Source organism: Chamaea fasciata, unplaced genomic scaffold (assembly GCF_029207755.1).
Source record: "Chamaea fasciata isolate MVZ Bird 193981 ecotype frontalis unplaced genomic scaffold, bChaFas1.0.hap1 SCAF_29, whole genome shotgun sequence".
Taxonomy (NCBI): domain Eukaryota; kingdom Metazoa; phylum Chordata; class Aves; order Passeriformes; family Sylviidae; genus Chamaea; species Chamaea fasciata.
Genome location: NW_027094114.1, coordinates 3,027,538 through 3,049,025, shown reverse-complemented (window position 1 = coordinate 3,049,025; position 21,488 = coordinate 3,027,538). Strand labels below are relative to the sequence as shown.

At 50.8% G+C, this 21,488-nt stretch overlaps 1 protein-coding gene and 1 pseudogene across 1 annotated transcript; one reads left to right on the top strand and one right to left on the bottom strand.

Annotated features, from left to right (window-relative positions):
• Positions 1-342: 342 nt before the first annotated feature.
• LOC136302596 (olfactory receptor 6E1-like) lies at positions 343-1,131 on the bottom strand (the record flags this gene model as incomplete). Its single annotated transcript, XM_066206063.1, is given in 3 exon segments — positions 343-776; positions 779-909; positions 911-1,131. Coding segments are annotated over 3 exon segments (786 nt in total), but the record flags the coding sequence as incomplete, so codon positions are not given.
• A 3,223-nt stretch (positions 1,132-4,354) lies between these two features.
• On the top strand, positions 4,355-15,703 carry LOC136302471 (olfactory receptor 14J1-like; annotated as a pseudogene).
• Positions 15,704-21,488: the final 5,785 nt, after the last annotated feature.

Sequence of the window (21,488 nt, the reverse complement as noted above, 5' to 3'; positions counted from 1 at the left end):
GGATTGTCACTTGCCACTGTTCCTCTGAGCTCTTCTCTGTTCCAGAGATGGGCTCTTAACGAGCTGGTGGCTCTCCTGAGATGGGCCCGGGAGCAGCCCGGGCAGAGAATGAACTGAGTTTGTCCTGCTGCCATTGTTGGTGCCCTGTCTGGGAGTGCAGATGAGTCTCTTCTCTCTTAACCTGACACAACCCAGCAGGAGCATCAATCTCCTGAGGCAGCCGTGTTTGGAGGCTGCACACACAGGCACTGGTTTTGTGTAACAGATGATACCAGATCCTTGGGATGGCTTTCCAGAAATGCACCATGCTTAGAGGAAAGGCTTTGTTCTTGGCCTGGCAATGGATTTGTTCAGGGCCAGGATCACAGATTTGTTCCCAAGGCTGCAGATGAATGGATTTAGGAATGGGAACAGGACTGTGTTCAGCAGAGCTCCAGTTCTGTTGGTCCTCAAGGAAACATTTTCTGCAGGACACGTGCAGAGAGCAATGCAGCTCCCACGGGCAATGGATAAGGTGATGGGATGGGAAGAACACGTGGTCAAAGCTTTCTTCCTCCCAGAGGCTGCTGGAAGATGCAGAACACAGAAAAGGACACAGATGTCAAATGCCAGAGTCAAACATAAGGAGCCCAGCACGACACACGGTAAGAAGACAGAGTCTGTTTCCCAAAGCAGGCTGGTGTCAGAGCAGGACAGTTTGAACAAGGGGGAGTTGTCCCAGAGGAAATGGGGGATCTTGGAGCCACAGAAAGACAGCTCAGAGAGGAAGAGCAGCGGTAGCTCAGCAGGACAAAGCCGAGGACCCAAGCAGCAACAACCAGGTGGACACAGAGCTGAGGCTTTGTGATGTCAGCATAGAGCAAAGGGTGGCAGATGGCAACACAGCGGTCAAAGGACATGACAACCAGGGAAAAACTCTGTGCAGCCCAGGGCAAAATAAAAATAGTTTTGGGCAAAGCAGCTGCCTAGTGAGAGAGTGTTCTGACCAGAACTCAGCATCACAAACCATTTGATGCTTGTGGAGGATGTAAACCAGATTTCCGGGAAGGCCAGGCTGCAGATGAAAACATCCATGGGGGTTTGCAGGTGGTGATCCACACACATGAGGAAAAGGATGGTTTCATTCCCCATCGCTGTTGTCAGGTACATGAGCAGAAGGACCTGAGATAAAAACATCCGCAGTCTTGAATCATGCTCTGGGAAACCCTCTAGGATGAACTCAGTAACTGCTGTTGCATTTTCTGGTGCAGAATTCCAGCTCTTCGTGCTGAGACAGGAACATGGCAAAAACAAGGGCGATAATTTCACAGTCTGGACAAACATTTCTATCCTTCCTTCTCTGCTTCTTTCTTTTCCTGCAGTCTTGCCATAAAGCACAGTGATTGCACTTCAAACACTTTGTTGCCCAGTACTTTTTAGAGGAGTAGTTTCCTGCCCAATAGTTTCTTGGGGATTAGTTTCTTGCCCAATATTATCTTGCCCAGTAGTTTCTTGGGGAGTAGTCCCTCCGTCCCTTTTATTTAATCTTCCTTTCTTTCTTTCTCTCTCTCTCTCTCTCTCTCCTTCCTTCCTTCCTTTCTTCCTTCCTCCCTTTCTGTAATGTGGTGCCCTTATCCTCCCCAAATCACTGCCACGTAACCTCAGCCCTGCACAGCTTGGGACCTTTACCTCTGCCTTGCCAATTTCACTGTGATCTCCCAGAATGCACTTCTAGGCCCCAAAATTGCTACAAGCAACAGGAGCCTCCAAAAAGTGCCTCTTGCTTTCTCTTCCTCTAGACCCTCTACTCCAAGAGCAAAAACTACTCAATACCTCATTGCAATCCCTACACCTGCCAAGTTTCTTACCACCCCCACAGTGCAATCCCCACAGTGCAATCCCCACAGTGCAATCCCCACATTTCACCGCTCCACACCACCCTACCCCACGGTACCCTACACCATCCCATCCCATGACTTCTGGGCAGGAAGTCCCTTCCAACCAGGACTTAAAACCTCGGGGGCAGCCGCAGCCTCTCGGGCAAACCTGGGCCATGGCCCGACCGCCCTCCCAGGGTACAAGTCCATGCCCACATCCCATCTCGGCCTGGCCCCGGCAGCACAAAGCCCTTCCCTGTGTCCTCTCCTTGCAGACCCTTGGCAAGAGTCTCTCTCAGCCAGCAATTACTGCTCATCCCTGCTGTGGGTCACAAGCTGCAAGTTGATTTTCTCCCCGTGGCCCCGGCCCAGCCCAGAGCCAGGGCCAGGACCTTTCCCCGCAGCTCTGCGGCCGCTGCCTCCCTTCGGCCACAGCCCAGCAGACGCAGCTCGGAGCTCCCCGGGTGCTGCGGCTCCTTGCCAGGGCTGGCGCTGGGGCAGCTCCACCTGGGCCCCGGGGGATCAGGGACAGCAGCCCAGGGAACGGCTGGGGCTGGGCCAGGCTGGCTCTGGGCCAGAGAGCAGCAAAAGCTCCTTCCCCTACAGAGGGCTGGGACACTGACCAGGCTCCCCAGGAATAATCACAGCCCCGAGGCTGCCGCAGCTCCACGAGCTTTTGGACACCCCTCCCAGGGATGCCCAGGCCGCCATTGCCTGCACTCCATCATTCCTCTGGGTCCCTCTCAGCTCAGCCTCTTCTGCCATTCTCACCTCTGGCTCAGCCTGTGTGTCCACTCCAGGGGCTGACAGAGCCCTTCAGAAGCTGGTGGGGTAGGCACAAAGAACTGGTTGAAGGGCTGGGAGAAAACTTCCTCTGCTGTCATTTCCTCACAGAAAGTACCATTCTTAAAGTAACCCCAAAAACTTACACTTAGAGTGTGATAGCCGTGTATCTATGTGCTTTAACTTCAAGCAGAAGTTAAAAATCCATGAATTCCTCACCTTATCTGTTGGGTTTGGTCTCCTCATCTGAGCTGAAAGATCGTAAAAAGCCTTTTTTCCCTCTGAAAGCCCCGAGCCAGGTCGCAAGAAAGAAGCGGAGTCCTCAAGGTCTTGTTCTCTTGATATTTCGTGTTGTTTATTGTTTCATATCTTAAAATGTTCTCCGTGCCCAGTGGAGATCTGAACAGCAGCTGGGACACGAGGCGACTCCCCCCACAGTGGGACGTCGCAGTCCCTTTATACAGAAAGTTACGTATCACCTGTTTACACTTATATTCCTATACCTATCACCTATAGTAAAATGGTCAACTTTACTCTGATCCAATCTCATTAAACTACTTTGTGCCACCGTCACCAAAAGATGGAGGCCAGGGGAGAAGAAGGAAGAACTAAGGGCAACACCCTAAGTCCTCCATCTTGTCCCCCTTGTACCTATATTCTAAAAACTCAAAACTACATCATTTCTCATCCTATACCAAACTAAACTACTTTTTTCACATCTTTGTAGTTTGTAATTCTTCCCTCAATGTTGGAAGCCGTTCCCATGGACTGAAGTCAAAGACAGTGTCTTCCTGAGCTCTGTGCCAGGGTCTCCAACCTCCCTGTACAGCTCCAAAACCCCCCTGTACAGATCTCAAACCCTCTTGCTCAGGTCTGTGGCCTCCCAGGGCATCCAGAGGAATGCCCTGGACTCCGACATTATCAACCCATAAAACAAACTAGATAACAGACCCAGTAGCCTTAGTTATAGGGCCCATGTTTTGATAAGGGCCTGCAAATGAGAGGAATACAGCCACAACCATGTGCCATCCAAACCAGGGTAAGCTAGACAACATGGTGTTACCTAATGGGGTTTCTATAGCCAACTCACAGAAAATTACAAGCTGGCCAGAAGGTGAAAACTTTGGTCTCACTGATGAAGAGGAGCAGAAACAAGTGACAAAGGCTGAAGAAGCTCCTCTATCCAACCAACTGCCAGCAGAAGAAACACTCTACGCTCTTTTCACTGACAGCTCTTGTCGCATCGTAGGGATGAACTGGAGGTGGAAGGCAGCTGTGTGGAGCCCCAGGCAGGGGAGTATGGAGACAGGCTGCTGAAGCTACTGAAGGAGAAGGTGGATCGAGTCAACTTGCTGAACTGAAAGCTGTTCAATTGGCCCTGGACATTGCTGAAAGAGAGAAGCTCTACCTCTACACTGATTTGTGGATGGCAGCCAATGCTCTGTGGGGCTGGCTGGGAAGGTGGAAAAAGGCCAGCTGGCAGCAGAGGGGAAAACCAGTCTGGGCTGCTGATGAATGGAAAGACATTGCCACTAGAGAACAGTGAGATGTTACTTGGGCAGAGAAGCTACCTATGAAAGTCCGCCATGTAGATGCCCATGTCCCCAAGAGTCAGGCTAATGAGGAGCAGGTAGATCAGGCTGCAAAGATAGAGGTGTCAAAGATAGATTTAGATTGGCAAAACAAGGGAGAGTTGTTCCTAGCTTGATGGGCCCATGATGCCTCAGGTCATCAGGGCAGAGATGCCACCTGTAAGTGGGCACGAGACTGAGGGGTGAATTTTACCATGGACAGTATTTCTCAGGTTATCCATGACTGTGAGACGTGTGCTGCAGTCAAACAAGCCATGCGGGTGAAGCCCCTATGGTATGGTGGGCGGTGGTCCAAATATAAGCATGGGGAGGCCTGGCAGATTGACTACATCACCCTTCCCCAAACCCTCCAAGGAAGGTGCTATGTGCTGGCCATGGTGGAAGGCACCACTGGCTGGTTGGAGACCCACCCTGTGCCTCACGCTACTGCCCAGAACACCATCCTGGGCCTGGAAAAACAAGTCCTGTGGAGACATGGCACCCCTGAGAGAATCGAGTCTGACAATGCGACTCATTTCAAGAACAGCCTTACCAACACCTGGGCCAGAGAACATGGCATGGAGTGGGTGTACCATATTCCTTATCACGCACCTGTGGCCGGGAAAGTGTAATGGTGCAATGACCTGCTTAAAACCATCTTGAAGGCACTGGATGGGGAGACTTTCAAGAACTGGGAGATTAATTAGCAAAGGCCACCTGGTTGGTGAACTCTTGAGGTTCCACCAACAGAGCAGCCCTGCCCAATCTGAGCCCCTGAGAACAATACATGGAGATAAGGTTCCAGTGGCACACATGAGAGATATGCTGGGAAAAACTGGATTAATTCTGCCTTCAGCAAAGACAATCCCATCCGTGGGGTTGTCTTTGCTCAGGGACAAAGTTGCAGCTGGTGGGTGATGCAAAAGGATGGAGAGATCCGATGCATACCTCAAGGGACCCTTGTTTTAGGGAGAACTACCCGTGACACTGTGTCTGTATCCATGTTTGCATGTATATATGTATATAATTAAGGTAGCGAATGTATGTATATTATTTAAAGGTTTAAATTAAATGTAATATGTTGGTATGGGAAAAAAAAAATTGGGGTGGATATCGTTGGGGGTTAGATTTGTTTCTTTTTTGCTTACAGAATTTTGTCCGATAAGTTGCTAGGAGACTAACTGCTGGGTACTTGTGGGTGCTTGACTAAAACAAAGCAGTAGCCAAAAGTCAGGAGAGTAAGTGTAGCATTGGACTACACTTCTTTTGTCTCTGGGAGTTTCCCTCAGAGGGGGAAGATAATCTGAGTTTTGGGGGCAGATAGAGGATGGGGCTGGGGGCAGCTATGCTGTCTCTTGTCCTCGTATTTAGGAGAGAGGATGGCCAGGCTGCTGCATGCTGTGGGAGGAATCCACTGACACTACCAAGTCCGGTCCTGGGAAATCTACCCTCTGCTCGTGTTCCCAGGAATTCAGGGCTGCCTCCTCCTGCCCTGCTGGAGCTGGGCCGGCCCTGTCTCACCACTGCCCCTTCTTCAGCACAGCCCTTTTTGCTACTCTGTGGGCCTGCACTCCCCTGTCCTGCCGGAACATCCCTGCCAATGCAGCTACCACCGTGGAGCTTCTGATATACCTTACCCACCAGCCCAGGATTTTTCACTGTTCCAGCTTGGTGCTCTCACAGTCCCACAGGGGCACCAAAATCAGACTGCCCCAAGCTTTCTGAAACAAAGACGCTCAAGGTTCCTGGTTCTGTTTTGTTGTTAATGCTGTTGTTCTTGTTGTTTGTTTGCCTTGTTATACATACTAGAAAAGAACTGTTATTCCTATCCCCATATCTTTGCCTAAGAGCCCCCTCAAAATTCAAAATTATGGTTATTTGGAGGGAAGGGGGTTGAGTTCTCCCTGCCCCTCCCTAGTAAACACCTGCCTTTTCCAAACCAAGACACCCTTATAACCTGGAAACCATTAAACAATAAAGATGTTAAATTTCCCAAAAATGTTTCAGGTAAAGAGGATTAGAAGGAGAAGAAAAAGAGAGATTGAGAAAGACAGAAGATCTATATCCAAAGACACACATATAGCTAGCAACTGCTTGGGTTCCAGTGTGGGTGAGACACAAATCCCAGGAGAAGGAGGGTCCACACCATGGGCTGAGCTTGTGATCCGTCTTTTAAGCTCCTGGGCCTTTGTGTGGCCACTGTGACACTGCAGAGCCAAGGAGACCATTGCTGACAGTACAGAACCCTACAGAACCAAGGGGCCATGGGGACACTGTGGTGCCTCATGGAATCAAGGGGACCATTGTGAAACTCAGGGGCCCCATGGAAGCAAAGGAACGTGGAATAGGCCTGGCTGGTTTGGCCTCCCGGGGGCTGCTGGACAGGTCTGGCTGACCTTGGCATGTTGAGGGCTGCTGCTCATCTGCCCCGGAAGCTCTGGGGCTCTGTGTTCTCCTTCTGTGGAAAAGAGCTGTCCTTCTCCTCCAAGGGCCTGTGGCTAAAGTTGGGATTCCTCCTCCAAATTTCCTTAAATGGAAAGATTGTTCCCAGATGACATCTGCCAGGAGAGACTGATCTGGCTGGCCTGGAAACCTGGGGTCCATCTCACATCTGCCATTCAAGCACTGGGACCATGTGCTTCTTTTTTCTATGGGAAAAATGCACCTTTCACTTCAAGGTGCCCATGGCCAAAGTTGGGGATCCACCTCCAGAATTCCCTATATCCAAGGATAGCTCCCAGACCAAAACTGACAGGAGAGACAAGTCTGGCTGGCCTTGGCTTCCACAGATCTGGTTCTCATCTGCCTTTGAAATACTGGGGCTCTGTGCTTTCCTTCCTAATATAAAGTACTCTTCTTCCTGCCCCAGCAGCTATGGCCAAAATTGAGATTCCACCTCCAAACTTCATTATGTCCAAGGAGTGCCTGAAAAAGGTGACAAAAAGACAAAATGTGCCAAGGGGAGACAAGTCTGACTGGCCTGGCCTATGGGTGGCCACCTGTCATTTTCTTCCAAAACACTTGGACTTCGTGCTTTTCCTTCCTACAGATAAAACCATCCATCTCCACCAGGCACCCATGGCCAAAACTGGGATTCCACCTCCAAAACTCCGTACATCCAAGGATTACTCCCAAGGGAAAGCTGCCAGGACAGACAGGTCAGGCTGCCCTTGGCCTCTTGGGGGCTGCTTCTCACCTGCTTCTGAAACACTGGGGCTCAGTACTTTCCATCCAATGGAAAAGAACCATCATTCTTGTCAAGGTGTCCATGGCTAAAATTGAGATTCCTCTTCTCAAATTCTGTATGTCCAAGAATTCCTCCCAGGAAAAAGCTGCCAGGACGAACAGCTCTGGCTGTCTTGGCATCCCAGGATCCACCTCTCTCCTCTTCTGCCTTTGAAACACTTGTGCTCTGTGCTTTCCTTCCAGTGGAAAAGAACCATCCTACTTATCAACGCAGAAATGTCCGAATGTGGGATTCCACCTCCAAAATTCCCTATATCCAAGGGTTGCTTTAAGACAAAAGCTACCAGGACAGAGAGGTCTGGCTGGCCTTGGCCTCTGATGGCCGCCTTTCATCTGCCCCTCAGACATCGGTGTTCCATGCTTTCCTTCCTATGGAAAAGAGCCATCCTTCTCCTCTAGGTGGTAATGTACAAAATTGGTATTCCGCCTATAAAATTCCCTATATCCAAGGATTGCTCCCAGACAAAATGTGCCAGCACCATCTCATCTGGCTGCCCTTGGCCTCTGGTGACTGCTGCTCATCTGCCCCTGAGATACTGGGGCTCGGTTGTTTCATTCCTATGGAGATCATTGTGACACGATGGGGACCCCATGGAACCAAGGGGCCACAGTGACATTGCAGGGTACCATGGATCCCAGGGGCCATTGTGACACCTCAGGGTCGCATGGAACCAATGGGATCATTGTGGCACTGCTGGGCCCCATGTGACCAAGGGACCACTGTGAAGCAGCAGGGCTTTGTGGAACCAAGAGGCAATTGTTGCATTACAGGGCCTGGTGGAACCAAAGGTGAACCATTGTGATCCTGCAGGGCACTGTGGATCCATGGAGACCATTGTGACATTGCAAGACCACATGGAATCATGGAGACTATGGTGACACTGCAGGGTCCCACAGAACCAAAGGGCCACTATGACCATGCTGGGCCTCATGGAAGCCAGAGGCCATTGTGACACCTCAGAAGGAAGAACATTGTGACACCACAGGCCTCGGGCCTCATGGAACCAAGGGAACATGGAACAGATCTGGCTGGTTTGGCCCCTTGGGGCCCTCCTGACCAGTCCAGATGTATGTAGAAAGCTGCTACTCATCTGCCACAGAAGCACTGGGGCCCTGTGCTTTCCTTCCTATGGAAAAGAACCATCCCTATTTCCAGGTGCCCATGGCTGAAATTCGAAACCCCTGAAAAGTTCCCTATATCCATGGGTTTGCTCCCAGCCAAAAGCTGCCAGGAGAGACAAGTCTGGATGGCCTTGGCCTCCCAAGGGCTGTCTCTCATCTACTACCAAACACTGGGGCTCAGTGCTTTCCTTCCAGTAGATTAAAACTGCCTTTCTCATCTAGATGCCAATGGCCAAAATTGGAATTCTACATCCAAACTTCTGTCTACCCAACGATTCCTCCCAGACAAAAGCTGCCATTACAGACAGGTCTGTCTGGCCTTAGCCTCTGGTAATTTTCTTAAACTATTAGCAGAACATTTTAAGTTCTCAAAAACTTGGAGAGGGCCCAGAGCTCTCCCAACATAGGTTTTGGAGGCCTCAACCACATGACCACAATAGAGGGACAAAGGAGCTCTGTGCTCACTGGAGTGGAGACTGAGGACAGCAGTGGAGAGCCCTGGGAGGGATTGAAGGGTGGATTAAGAGATGGTGGATCCTTTTCACATACGAGAGAACAGCCAGACAAAGAAAAAGTTAATGCCAAGGACACCTGGGGAGGCCCAGACTGAGAACAAAAAGAAAGGAATTGCACTCCCAGGGCAGGGCTGTGGTGCAACATGTACCCCCCGAAGGAGTCTGGAGCAGCCCAAGGCTCTGTGTGCCCAGGCAGAGGCAGGCAGGACGCAGAGCTGTCAGCAAAGGAAGGGCCCAGCCAGGTGGGGCAGCCGGGGGATGACGACAGCCTGCAGGGACAGAGGCGCAGGGCACGGACACCGTAGGACAGCCTGGGCTGCACAAGGCACAGGGATGGGCAGCAGCTGCAAGGCCCTGACAGAGCCAACTCCTGCAGCACTTTGGCCATGGCTGCTGGGCCTGGGCCTGAGCCATGAGGAGGAGACAAGTGACCCTTGCAGGCCTGGGGCCTCATTGCCTCCTTGTCCCTGCTCAGCAGCCTGGCAGGGGCCGCCCCATGGTGCTGCCCTGGGCATTGCACATCCCCACATCCCAGTGGGCCGGGAAGAGCCCTGAGCACTGAGGGAATGTGGTGGTTTAGCATGAATGTGAAAGATTTTTTTTTTTTTTTTAAGAAGGAATAGTATGAATTGACAGCTTGGTTGACAAATAAGAGTGTTGTACATGTCTCTTGGGACCCAGTCTTGAATCAAAGGTACCAAGTGACTCAGTCGTCTTTATATTTCTGGCTGGCAAGGAGTTAAGATCATTTCATAAGTCAGAGGTTCAGGCTAGGCCTCCCCAGAGCCAGGCCCGGCAAGGCCTTGGGAGGGCCACTGCCTGTAGGAGAGCTGCCTGGGCCGGCACTGTCCCCTTTTTCTTCCAGCTCCTCTGATGGGGAGAGGAGGAGGATTGCAGATCGGCAGTGCTGGCCCTGTGCCAGGGGCCGCGGTGGCCGGTGGCCGTGCTCTGGGCTTGACTGCCGGAACCTCTTGTCTCACAAAATCACAGAATGTGTAGGCTGGAAGAGACCTTCAAGGTCATCGAGTCCAACCCAGCACTAACACCTCAACTAGATCATGGCATCAAGTGCCACATCCAGTCTCTTTCTCAACACATCCAGGGATGGTGATGCCACCACCTCCCTGGGCAGACTATTCCACTTTTTAATCACTCGTTCAGTGAAAAACTTCCTAATTTCCAACCTGGATTTCCCTTGATGCAGCTTAAGACTGTGTCCTCTCGTTCTGTCAGTGGCTGCCTGGAGAAATAGACCAACCCCCCTGACTAAAAACACCTTTCAGGGAGTTGTAGAGAGGGATAAGGTCACCTCTGCGTCTCCTCTTCTCCAGGGTAAACAAGCCCAGCTCCCTCAGTCGTTCCTCACAGGAGTTGTGTTCCAAGCTCCTCACCAGCCTTGTGGCCTCCTCTGGACACGTTCAAGCATCTCAACATCCTTCCTAAACTGAGGGCCCAGAACTGGACACAGCACTCGAGGTGTGGCCTCAGCAGTGCTGAGTACAGGGGAAGAATGACTTCCCTGCTCCTGCTGGCCACACCATTCCTGATCCAGGCCAGGTGCCATTGGCCTTCTTGGCCACCTGGGCACACTGCTGGCTCCTGTTCAGCTGACTGCTGACTAGAACCCCCAGGACCCTTTCTGCCTGGGCACTGTCCAGCCATGCCGTGCCCAGCCTATAATGCTGCAGGGGGTTACTGTGGCCAAAATGCAGGAATCAACACTTGGACTCATTAAACTTCATTTTGTTAGACTCTGCCCACCCATCCAACTGTTCCAGGTCTCTCTGCAGAGCCATCCTATCTTCCAAGCGGTCGACACACACTCCCAGCTTAGTGTCGTCCACAAATTTACTAATGAAATATTCGATACCCTCATCAATGGCATCAATACAAACATTGAACAGAGCTGGCCCCAGCACAGACCCCTGAGGAACACCCCTGGTTACTGGCTGCCAGCTGGATGCAGCACCCTTCCCCACCACTCTCTGGGCCCGGCCATGCAGCCAGTTGTTAACCCAGCAAAGAGTGCTCCTGTCCAAGCCGTGGGCTGCCAGCTTTTCCAGGAGTGTGCTGTGGGAGACAGTGCCTAAGGCCTTGCTGAAGTCCCAACAGACAACATCCACAGCCTTTCCCACATCCACCAGGCGGGTCGCCTGGTCATAAAAGGAGATCAGGTTGCTCAAACATGACTTACCTATCCTAAACCCGTGCTGGCTGATGGAGGAGAGAATTTTGAAAATTCTTCTCTGGAGCTCCAGGGAGCTAATCCAAGTTTGAGTTGCTTTAGATCAGACCAGGGCTGGAGGAGGGTCATCCATCAGTGTTCTTGAGCATGATTCTTCTCCATGCTCCCCCTGCTATCACTTTCAGCCTTGAAGTTCTGGGAGTAAGCTGGAGAAGGAGAAAAAAAAAAAAAAGACTTTAGGCAAAGACATTAACCTTTTTCCTTCCTTCATAGAAGACAGAGTGATTTGAAATGTAAGGAGAGAGTATGAGACAAAAGTTAGCAAAAGAACTGATAAAGACTATTGGAGGAAGTGGATATTTCTGACCAGACTTCTCTGGATGTGAATTACAGAAAAAAAGATTATTATAATGCTGTTTGGGAGAACGCAAGTTCTAGTCAAACAGTTGTATGTACTGATATGAATGAGATTTAATTTAGGATTTTGAATAGAAAATATACCCGGCTCCTGGGAAAAAATAAGGAAGTCTCAGCCTTTGAGACAAAGATGCTTCTAGAAAGGAAGTAATTTTGAAGTTCTGGCTCCTAGGCATAAAAGGAGGTCTCTATTTCTTTTGAGATAGTGATGATTTTAGAGAAAGAAGAAGAGAATCCTTGCTTTATACTAGAAAAGCATTCTTAAAATGGTACCCCAAACATGCAGAGGCCCATAAGCAGCTTGGGAAACTGTTATATGGGTGGGACTGCACAGAATCTGCAAAAATTCCGTGTGGTTGCAGATTTGTGACCATGAGAACCACCAGAACTTTTCCTGTGGCATGTATCTCCATAAACTCTAGAGAGGCTCCTCTCCCAAGGTGATGCAGGATTGTGTTTAAATAGTTGCAACTGGCTAAAAATCATAGTTTTCTCTCTGTTGAGTGGGAAAGTGAACGGTTTGTGGTAAGTGGAAAGATGTTTGAATGTCTCATTTTTCCTTTTTCTCTTCTCTTAGTGTATGCTAATAAAATCTATCTGTTTTTACTTTTAGGCTGAGCCTGTTTCAGCTTTTTCTCCCAAAATCTTATCTCCCAGCTAGTAAACAAAATTCAGCAAACATAAAACCACCACAGGAAGGGACAGCATCTGCCTTGCCAGGGGCTGGAGCTCAGGCCTTGGCCTTTTGCATTCCTGAAACACATGCAGGTTTGCTCAGCATCAGAGACACCTTTGCCTTGTTTGTCCCCACCTGTCATCAGTGCCTGCGGTGTTCTGCTCTAACTGGAACCTGGGGACACTTTCTCAGGCGTGTCCCTCAATGGGACCCATTTAAAACTTCAAGAAACTTTGGCGTTTTTAATCTGACTTTGAGTCCTTGAGAAGTTTTTTGAACACTCTCTCAGGGACTGAGTCTGATGTAAACAACAGCAAATCCCCAAGAGGCTCATTAACATCCTTGTGCTGTGTCTGTGCTGCTGAGCTGGGCCGGGCTCCTGACACAGAGGCACCTCCTGGCAACCAAGATGAGCTTCAAAAAGGCATTTCTCCATCAAAGTGGCTCCTGTGCACAGCCCAGCAGGGCTGGGGCTCTGCTTGCAGCCACCCTGGGCACAGCACACAGGCACAGAGAGCTTCAATCACTCAGGGCTGGGAAGATGCTGGGGACTGACTGGGCGAGAATCATTTCCAGCCCTTGACACTGGAAGCCTCTGGCTGCAGGACAATGCAGCTGCAGCTCCTGCAATGATCTCCTAAAGCAGGAACATCCCATTATGGATTCTGTAAGTACAACTCAGACTATCTCTGCTGTAAGCATGTGGACATGCTCAGGGCTTCTGCTCACTCCAGGAATATTTCCAGGACAATAATTTTTATAAAGATAAAATTTACTCAGTCATTGTTTTCAGTTTCTTACTCCTGGTGAACGGGGGGGATAAATAATAAACAACTTCATGTTTAAAAGTCCCTAAGGCATCTGAACTATACCTCCAGTGCTATTCATGGGTTGCCAAAAGTGCTTTCATCCACTCCTTTGCCCATGGACAGCACCAGCATCGCCTTCACTGGAGCCATCAGGCTTAGTCTGACCTGTCCTTTCTCCAAGCTCCAAACAGAACCTGCCCCCAGCCAGTGCCCTGCAAACAGGCAGGTTTCTGTAGGGCCAAGGAGAGTGCACAGAGATTTGGGGTCTGTGAGTTCTGGCAGGGAGAGATCAGGAACAGGGAAATACCTCCAGGAGAAAAATCTCCAGGAAGCAGAGAGAAGATCAGGCAATGAGAGAAAACAAAACCCAGAAATGCTGTGGCAGGGAGAGATCTCCAGAGGATCCTTTCCAGTGCAGCCCCTCCCTCGGAACAAGCCCCCTCCCTCTTGTCCCCCAGGCAAGCCTCTGCCCTCAGGGCTGGGGGTCCAAGGCATGAAGCCCCTTCTGTGCAGGCAGAGCTGCAGCAGAGCCGTGGGGCAGCTCTGCAGCCCCGGGCCCAGTTCCCTTTGCAGAGCACAGGGCTGGGAGCACCTGCCTGGCACTGGGGGGCTCTGGGAGGGGGCAAAGCTGGCTCAGGGTGACCCTGTCCCCAGTGCCTGGCTGTGGGCAATGCTGTCAGTGCAGCCAGGGAAGGAGCTCCATCTCATTTAATCCAGTGCCATCATTAGGACACTTGAAAGTCTCCCTGAGATTTCCTTCCAAGCTCCCAGCTTCCCTCCACAATGCAAACGTGCCCTGTAGCATCTTTGTGTTATCTGAAAGCCCCACGGGGAGACACACAAGTTCTGTGATGGAGAAAATGCTGTTGGGTTGGTGGAATGAGTCCCGTGTGTCCTTGGGTACAAATGTGGGGCTGAGCCCTTGAGAAGAGGATGGACATTGGGTGGACTGTGGTGGATCCATCAGCTCTCAGCAGTGTCAGGATGGTTTTTAAAGGAAACATGGGAGGGTGATCATCCTGTGTAGGGGACAGGTGAAAGCCCAGAGAATCCTGGAACAGGACAAGGTTACAGACCTCCTCCCCTCATTCTCCATGCACCACCTTGCCTCAGAGAACTTGCTCTGTTCTCCCTGAGCGCAGCAGCAGAAATGCTGAGAGTTTCTGACATCAAAAATAGTCAAGTGGAGATGAAGAAAAGCTGTTGAAAAAACTCTAGAACATTTAAACAGACTTTACCATTCCTGGTCACTGGCAGTGGGAGTACAAGCTGACAGAGACTTCTGTATTAACAGGGTTTCAAAGTGGAACACAAGGACATGTTCCCTGTCCCCCTCTCACGTCTGCACGGCAAGGCTGAATTGTAAAAACCCTGCATGTAATTGCCCTGAACCTGAAGACCCAGTCAGCCAGCACCAACCAGGGCTCCCCAGTTGGAGTTAAGGAAAATCTGCTAGAAAATCAAAAGGCTGTCAGTGTGATACAGAAGAATGGTCTGCGGGAAAACGCTTTGATTTTACTGAAAGAACTTTCTCCTAACCTGTAACTGATCTTTTCTCCTTGAACAGGCCCCCATGTCCAGAGTCAGCAAATGTCCAACAGCAGCTCCATCAGCCACTTCCTCCTGCTGGCATTGGCAGACACGCGGCAGCTGCAGCTCCTGCACTTCTGCCTCTTCCTGGGCATCTCCCTGGCTGCCCTCCTGGGCAATGGCCTCGTCATCAGCGCCGTAGCCTGCGGCCACCACCTGTACAGCCCCATGTTCTTCTTCCTGCTCAACCTGGCCCTCACCGACCTGGGCTCCATCCTCACCACTGTCCCCAAAGCCATGCACAATTCCCTCTGGGACACCAGGACCATCTCCTATAAAGGATGTGCTGCACAGCTCTTTCTGTTTGTGTTTTTCATTTCAGCAGAGGTTTCCCTCCTGACCATCATGTGCTACGACCGCTACGTGTCCATCTGCAAACCCCTGCACTACGGGACCCTCCTGGACAGCAGAGCTTGTGCCCACATGGCAGCAGCTGCCTGGGCCAGTGCCTTTCTCAATGCTCTGCTGCACACGGCCAATACATTTTCCCTGCCCCTGTGCCAGGGCAATGTCCTGGGCCAGTTCTTCTGTTAAATCCCACAGATCCTCAAGCTCTCCTGCTCACACTCCAAACTCAGGGACCATGGGCTCATTGTGCTAAGTGCTTCTCTATATTTTGGCTGTTTTGTGTTCATGGTTTTCTCGTATGTGCAGATCTTCAGGGCCGTGCTGAGGATTGCCTCGGAGCAGGGACGGCACAAAGCCTTTTCCACCTGCCTCCCCCACCTCGCCGTGCTGTCCCTGTTCTTCAGCACTGGCACATTTGCCTACCTGAAGCTTCCCTCCATCTCCTCCCCATCCCTGGATCTGGCCCTGTTAATTCTGTACTCGGTGGTGCCTCCAGCCCTGAACCACCTCATCTACAGCCTGAGGAGCCAGGAGCTCAAGGCTGCAGTGTGGAAATTGATGACTAGGCAAGTTCAGAAACATTAATCTGCTGCCCAGTTCTTGCAAATCATTTGTAATAAAGGTCATCTTTGATAGATCTTGTTGCTTTGCTTGCAGTTTTTTTTTTTTAATTTCCTATGATTAATTTAAATTATGTTCACAAAGCAAGGCCATTTTTGTGCCCTGACTGGTTTTGTTTCACTCCATATTTTCTGTGGTCAAAAGACTGTGTCAATGAGGAGCTGTGCACTCAGTGGCTTTAAACGAACTAAAGGATCTCCCAGAAAAGTTTTCACTGGAGATCCCCTGTTTTGTTCCCTTCCTTTGCAGCTGCAGCAGCAATGTCTGTGTGCAGGGCTGGGGACAGATCAGTGATGGCACAGCAGCTCTGGCCTGCTGGCCACACCATTCCTGATCCAGGCCAGGAGCCATTGGCCTTCTTGGCCACCTGGGCACACTGCTGCCTCATGTCCAGCCTGCTGTCCAGCAGTCCCCTCAAGTCCCTTTCTGCCTGGCCACTGTCCAGCCGCTCTGTCCCCAGCCTGTAGCACTGCAGGGGTTGTTGTGGCCAAAGTGCAGGACCCGGCCCTTGGTCTTGTTAAACCTCCCATTGTGGGATTTGGGCCCTAGAAGCAGCCTGTCCAGGTCCCTGTGCAGAGCCCTCCTACCTTCCAGCAGATCCACACTCACACCCAGCTTGGTGTCAGCTGCAAATTTGCTGATGGTGGACTCAATCCCCTCATCCAGACCATCAATGCAAATACTGAAATCCACGCTGGCTGGGTCTGGTCCCTCGGCCATCCTGTGGGTGCCGTGTGATGGCACTCAAGGTGATCTGTTCCATAACCTTGCTGGGCACCGAGGTCAGGCTGACAGACCTGGGGTTCCCCAGATCCTCCTTCCAGCCCTTCTTGGGGATGGGCTCACATTGGCACCTCCAGTCCTCTGGGACCTCCCTGGGGAGCCAGGACTGATGAGAAATGATGGAGAGCAGCTTGGGGAGCTCATCCACCAGCTCCCTCATCCCCCTCGGATGGATCCCATCTGGTCCCAGGGACACCTGTGAGCATCTGAGTGGCTCAGCAGGTCAGCAGCTGCTTCCTCCTGGATTACAGGGGGGCTGTTCTGCTCCCTGTGCCCATCTACCAGTTCAGGAGAACACTTGTCCTGAGGACAATCTGTCTTAATTGTTGGAAACTGAGGCAAAGAAGGGGTTAAATACCTCAGCCTTTTCCTTATCTTTAGTTGCTATATTCCCCCGACCATATCTAATAAAGAATGGATGTTGTCCTGACCTCTCCTTTTCTCATTTTGCCATTAATATATTTATAAAAACATTTTTATTGTCTATCACCGAAGTGGCCTGGTTAAGCTCAAATTGAGCTTTCACCTCTCTAATTTTCTTTGTGCATTGACCTAACAACATCTTTAAACATTTCCTGAGTGTCCTGCTCATCTGTCCAAAGGGGATGCACTGTCTTTTTCTCCCATGAGTTCCTGAAAAGGCCCCATGCCCAGCCAGGCCAGTCATTTTCCTTGCTAGCTCATATTTTGGCACAAAGGGACATGCTGTTCCTGCTCCTTCCAGATTTCTGTCTTGAAGTGTGTCCATCCTTCTTGGAATCCTTTGTTTTTAAGGGCTGTTTCTCTTAAAAATATCAGTACCTGATTTGGCACTCCCCAAATCTGCATCCTGATTAGACTGAAGACTGCTCTCTGTCAGGCCAGTGTACAAGTTTTTTTGATGCCCCTCCTTCTTTCACAGACTATTTAAAACTCAATAATTTCATGGTCACTTTGCCCCAAAATGCCTCTGACCATCATTTATCTCCCACCAGCCCTTTTCTGTTTTTGAACAGCAAGAGACAGAGCTTTCCTTGGCAGTGGGAAGAGAAGGAAACCTCCCCAAAGCTTGAAAGGTTCATCCTGGAGCTGAGCAAAAAGGAAAGTTCCTCCAGGGCAGAATTTTGGTGCAGGAGGTGTCCCAGCATGAGGCTGGGCCATGGCCTGGCTCTGTGTGCCAGGAGCCGGCAGCGCTGGGTGCAGGGAGCCCAGGGAGGGCACAGAAATGCTGGGCTGAGAAATGCTGGGGGGACAGCGAGATGGGCGTGTGCAGCCATCCAGGGCACAGCAGCAGCACGCACAGGGGGCACAGCCTGCAGGACACATGGCCAAGGGCTGGGCAGGGCTGGCAGGGCCACAGGCACCCAGGCCTTTGTCCCCGGGGCTCTGCCAGCGCCTCTGCAGGCCCCACAGAAGGAACTTTCCTTTCAGGGGCTGCACTTTGCTCCTGCCCGGCCCCTCCCTGAGGAGGCTGGCAGGGCTTGCAGCTTTGTGCCATTTGTCCTTGCTGCCCCTCCCATCCCACTGCCCCACAACCAGCCCCGAGCCACCCGGGAGGGACAGGCCCTGCTGTGCCAGGCCTGGGCTCAGGGCTTGGCCTTTCTGCTCCCTCCAACCAGCCCAGGCCTTGCTCAGCATTGCAGTTCCCTGCTCACAGCCTGCGGCTCCGTGCAATCCTGGCCTCAAGGATCTGCTCTCAGCAGTCCCTGGGGAGCCTTTGGCACTCCCTGCCCTCAGTGGGGCCCAGGGAGGCTCCTAGGGACTTGAAGTTTTGCTTCTGCTTTCTTGAGCAGCTTCTTCAACCCTCTCTCCATGCCTAAGCGTCCTGGACTCAGCCCCAATTCCAATGTGGGGCTCATGAAAATACAGAATACCTTCACAAGCTCTTTCTCTCTCTTCAGTTGTTTTCAAGTCTCCAGGGCTTGTGCAGCAGCTTGGAGTCAGTTTGGAATTCTGTTGAGGGAGATTTCAAAGTGCATCTCATGATTTTGTTGGTTTGTTTTTGTTTTTGTTTTTGTTTTTTTTTAATCAAGGGCACTTTTTTAATATTTCAGTTCATTGAAGAAGTGACAGAAGCATTTCCCAAGTGATCTTAATTCGGAATGTCTCCTTAGGAGGTCTGGGCATGGTGAAGAATGAGCCCCTTGCAGGCTGACCTTGTTTGGACAACCTCCTCCTCACCCCAACCTCACTATATCTAACCTCATCCACCAAGAACTGACATCACAAAACATATAAAATTTATGTTTTTAAAAAAATAAAATGTAATTATTTTTAAATTATAATTATATTTTCCACATTTATAATGTTATTACTGTTCTTTACATACCTAATTTTATATTTATATTGAAAAAAGGTATACATTTTTAGCAACTAAAAAAATATTGGTCATTTGTTCTAAGTAACACAATTCCCTTCATTAATTCATTGACCTCTATTGGCTATTGATTTGTTCCTTCTTATGCTAATTAGTCCTGTTTTTAGTCCTTTTGTAATCGTATTCATCATTTTCTCAGAGAGGGTAAAAGGGGCTACTTTGGGGTCCACGGAGACGTTTCTGGGGCACATTTGGGGATGTTTTGGAGCTGGGGAAGGAATTTCTAGAGAACTTAAGGGTCTGGAGGACACTTGGGGGAGCCGCGTGGGCCCTTGGCGGGGCACTAAAGGATTCTGTCGGATAATTCGGGGTTCGGGCGGGCACTTGGGGGGCCCTGAGGGGACTCTCTGGGGCGCGGGGGATGATGGGAGTTGTAGGCGCGGGTAGAACACGGTGTAACGGGGCCGCGGCACATCACGGGAGTTCGAGGCGCAGCTCCAATGGCGGTCGGTGGGGCGCGGGGCATGACGGGAGATGGAATCACGGCTGGAATTGGGCTCTGGGTGCGCCACAGAGCATGCTGGGAGCTGTAGTCCCGGAAGTGCATAAAGCAGAGCAGTGGCGGGTCCGGAAAGGCGCTTGGGGGACACTTTTGTGTCCGAACCGTGACTTGAGGTCCTCGGAGGGAACGTGTACGGTTCGGGAGCACTTGGGGGGAGCTTGGGGAGCTGTAACTGGGCTCTTGAGGCCGCGGGACATGGCAGGAATTTTAGGTGCAGAACCGTGTTATGAGGGGCTCCGAGGCCATGGGGGATGATTGGAGATGAATTCCCTGAAGTCGCTCCAACGGGAATCTGTGCGGTTGGAGCATTCAGGGGATCCAGGGATGCTTTGGGGGGGGGGGTGCTAAATGGATGCTGAGGGAACAGTTAGGGATCCTGGAGCGTCTGGGGGACAATTGTCCACTTCAACGTGTTTCTTTGCTCGTGAAACAAACATATTGTATTTAAAACTTAATATTCCATAGGCGTAGGTTCCATAGGCATAGATCTCAATAGGTCTAAGTTCAAAAGCAAATGTTCCATGTAACAGAATGATGTTATCTACTGTTAAAAGCAAAATTAACCAAAACAAACAAAAAAGAGAGTGTTAACAATTGATGATGTTATAAAAGGGCTGGAGACACAGTTTCCTCCTTTAAATGCCTTTATTAATAAACAGGGTCTTGAGGGGTGGCCTATGCCGCTGCTGCTCCCTTTCGTCCACACCGCTGAGGAGGAGGTGCAATCCACTTTGCTGCTCGTGCTGCAGAGTGGGAGTTCTTGCCTCGCGGGGGTTCCAAAGAACTCTCTTGGCTCATGGAGTCCAGGGGTGTCTTGCTCTTTAAGTACTTTGTAAGTTATGGCGAGATACAAAAGCTTATGAAAACCCTCGGCATAAATACCCTTGTGTATGCTAAGTCCAGTGCTGTCTTTTGGCAGATTTTAACTTTGAGCTGGCTCGTTTTGGCTAGGGGCTCTTGGTGTTGATATGGTCCCATCATGCAGCTGGGCTCTTCTAATTACCATAAGGGTGGCAGCAGCAGCCTGACTGACAGGCCGGTTGTCAGCAGGAAGTAGGAAGAAGATCCGACAGGAAGTGGAGCAAGCAGGGCACAAGCCGATGGGACATGCTGGGTGCAGGCAAGTAAAACAGCAGAAATGGAGAGCGGTGATGCCAGGGAGCAGTGATACCAGGGAGCAGCAACAGCTTGACTTGATGGAAAGGCTAAGTGGGATTTTGGGGTAGGGGATACAGAGTGGACAAAACTGCCAAACAGCATTATAACTCTTGAACTAAATTTAACAAAACATTACAATTCTATAACCAACAACTTATAACTTCATCACCATTCTTATTTATCACAATGAGAAAGGAGCAGAAAAGGTTGTTTGCCACTTTAAACTTTGAGTCTGAGTCTACATTTCAAATAACAAAGGTGACCCATCTGAAGAAGGATTTCTCCTCAGGATAAATGTCTTTCTAGAAGTTTTCTTTGTTGCAACAAGCTGCCTCTGTGCCAGGAGCCCAGCCCAGCTCAGCAGCACAGACACAGCACAAGGACTTTAATGACTCTCCTGTGGATTTGGTGTGTACATTCAACTCTGTCCCTGAGACAGTGTTCAAAAAACTTCTCAAGAACTCAGTTAAACTGAAACACTGAAGTTTCTTGAAGTTTTAATGGGACCCACAGAGAGACCAAATGGAGAAAGTGTCCCCAGGTTCCATCACTGCAGGCAGTGATGACAGGTGGGGACAAACAAGGCAAAGGTGTCTCTGATGCTGAGCAAACCTGCATGTGTTTCAGGAATGCCAAGGGCCAAGGCCCCAGCCCCTGCCAAGGCACATCCTGTCTCTCCCTCAGTGCTCAGGGCTCTTCCCGGCCCACTGGGATGTGGGGATGTGCAATGCCAAGGGCAGCAGCATGGGGCGGCCCCTGCCAGGCTGCTGAGCAGGGACAAGGAGGCAATGAGGCCCCAGGCCTGCAAGGGTCACTTGTCTCCTCCTCATGGCTCAGGCCCAGGCCCAGCAGCCATGGCCAAAGTGCTGCAGGAGTTGGCTCTGTCAGGGCCTTGCAGCTGCTGCCCATCCCTGTGCCCTGTGCAGCCCAGGCTGTCCTACGGTGTCCGT